This window comes from Trachymyrmex cornetzi, unplaced genomic scaffold, assembly GCF_001594075.2.
Source record: "Trachymyrmex cornetzi isolate Tcor2-1 unplaced genomic scaffold, Tcor1.1 C3808988, whole genome shotgun sequence".
In the NCBI taxonomy this organism is placed as follows: Eukaryota; Metazoa; Arthropoda; class Insecta; order Hymenoptera; family Formicidae; genus Trachymyrmex; species Trachymyrmex cornetzi.
This window is the reverse complement of record NW_017294268.1, coordinates 1-689: the sequence shown is the minus strand read 5'-3', so window position 1 is coordinate 689 and position 689 is coordinate 1. Positions and strand designations below refer to the sequence as shown.

Below are 689 nucleotides of genomic sequence, written 5' to 3'. Positions count from 1 at the left end.
ATGCCTTTCCCAGAGCTATTTTTTCCCATAGTCCTTTGAATGTATTTATCCCATTTTTTCTTCAACAATTTAAATTTATTTTTTATGTGATGTTTAGTAGCATTTACGTAACCTCTTTTTTGAAATGACTTTGCTATTGCTTGAAACATGGTCTCTTTACTTGGATACTTCCTTTTCTGCAGCTTTTTCTCATGCTGTTCATATTCTGTGAAAAACAACATTGTAGTTTTATAATCCCAAATAAAACGGCCATCCTTGTCGAAAACAGAAGTATTCTCTTTGTCATCATCTGAATCTATAATCGAAGAATCCAATGGTACACTTCTAAGGTTATGTGTCGAGCCTGTTGTGGGAGTTACAACAGAAGAAGAGGCAAGAGTTTGGGGCTTAATTGCAGACATATGCTGCATAGAGCTTGTTGTAGGAACTGTAATGGAAGAACTCTCATGAGTTACAGTTTGAGTCTGGATTTTGAAAGAACTTGACTTATTCAGTAATGAATCCAATGGTACACTTCTAAAGTTATGTGTTGAGCCTGTTGTGGGAGTTACAACAGAAGAAGAGGCAAGAGGTTGAGGCTTAATTAGCTTAAATGATATCGTTTTGGGCATTATTTGCATAGATGAAATCTTTGGAATTGCGGAACTTGTTGAAGAACTAGCATTTGGATGTGCCATTTTCTGATCAGA

The 689-nt window shown here is 35.8% G+C and overlaps 1 protein-coding gene across 1 annotated transcript; it reads right to left on the bottom strand.

The window, feature by feature from the left end:
* Positions 1–5: 5 nt before the first annotated feature.
* Positions 6–683, bottom strand: LOC108757764 (uncharacterized; the record flags this gene model as incomplete). The annotated part of the gene is made up of 1 exon (XM_018502364.1): positions 6–683. A coding segment is annotated over exon 1 (672 nt), but the record flags the coding sequence as incomplete, so codon positions are not given.
* Between the last annotated feature and the right edge of the window lie 6 nt (positions 684–689).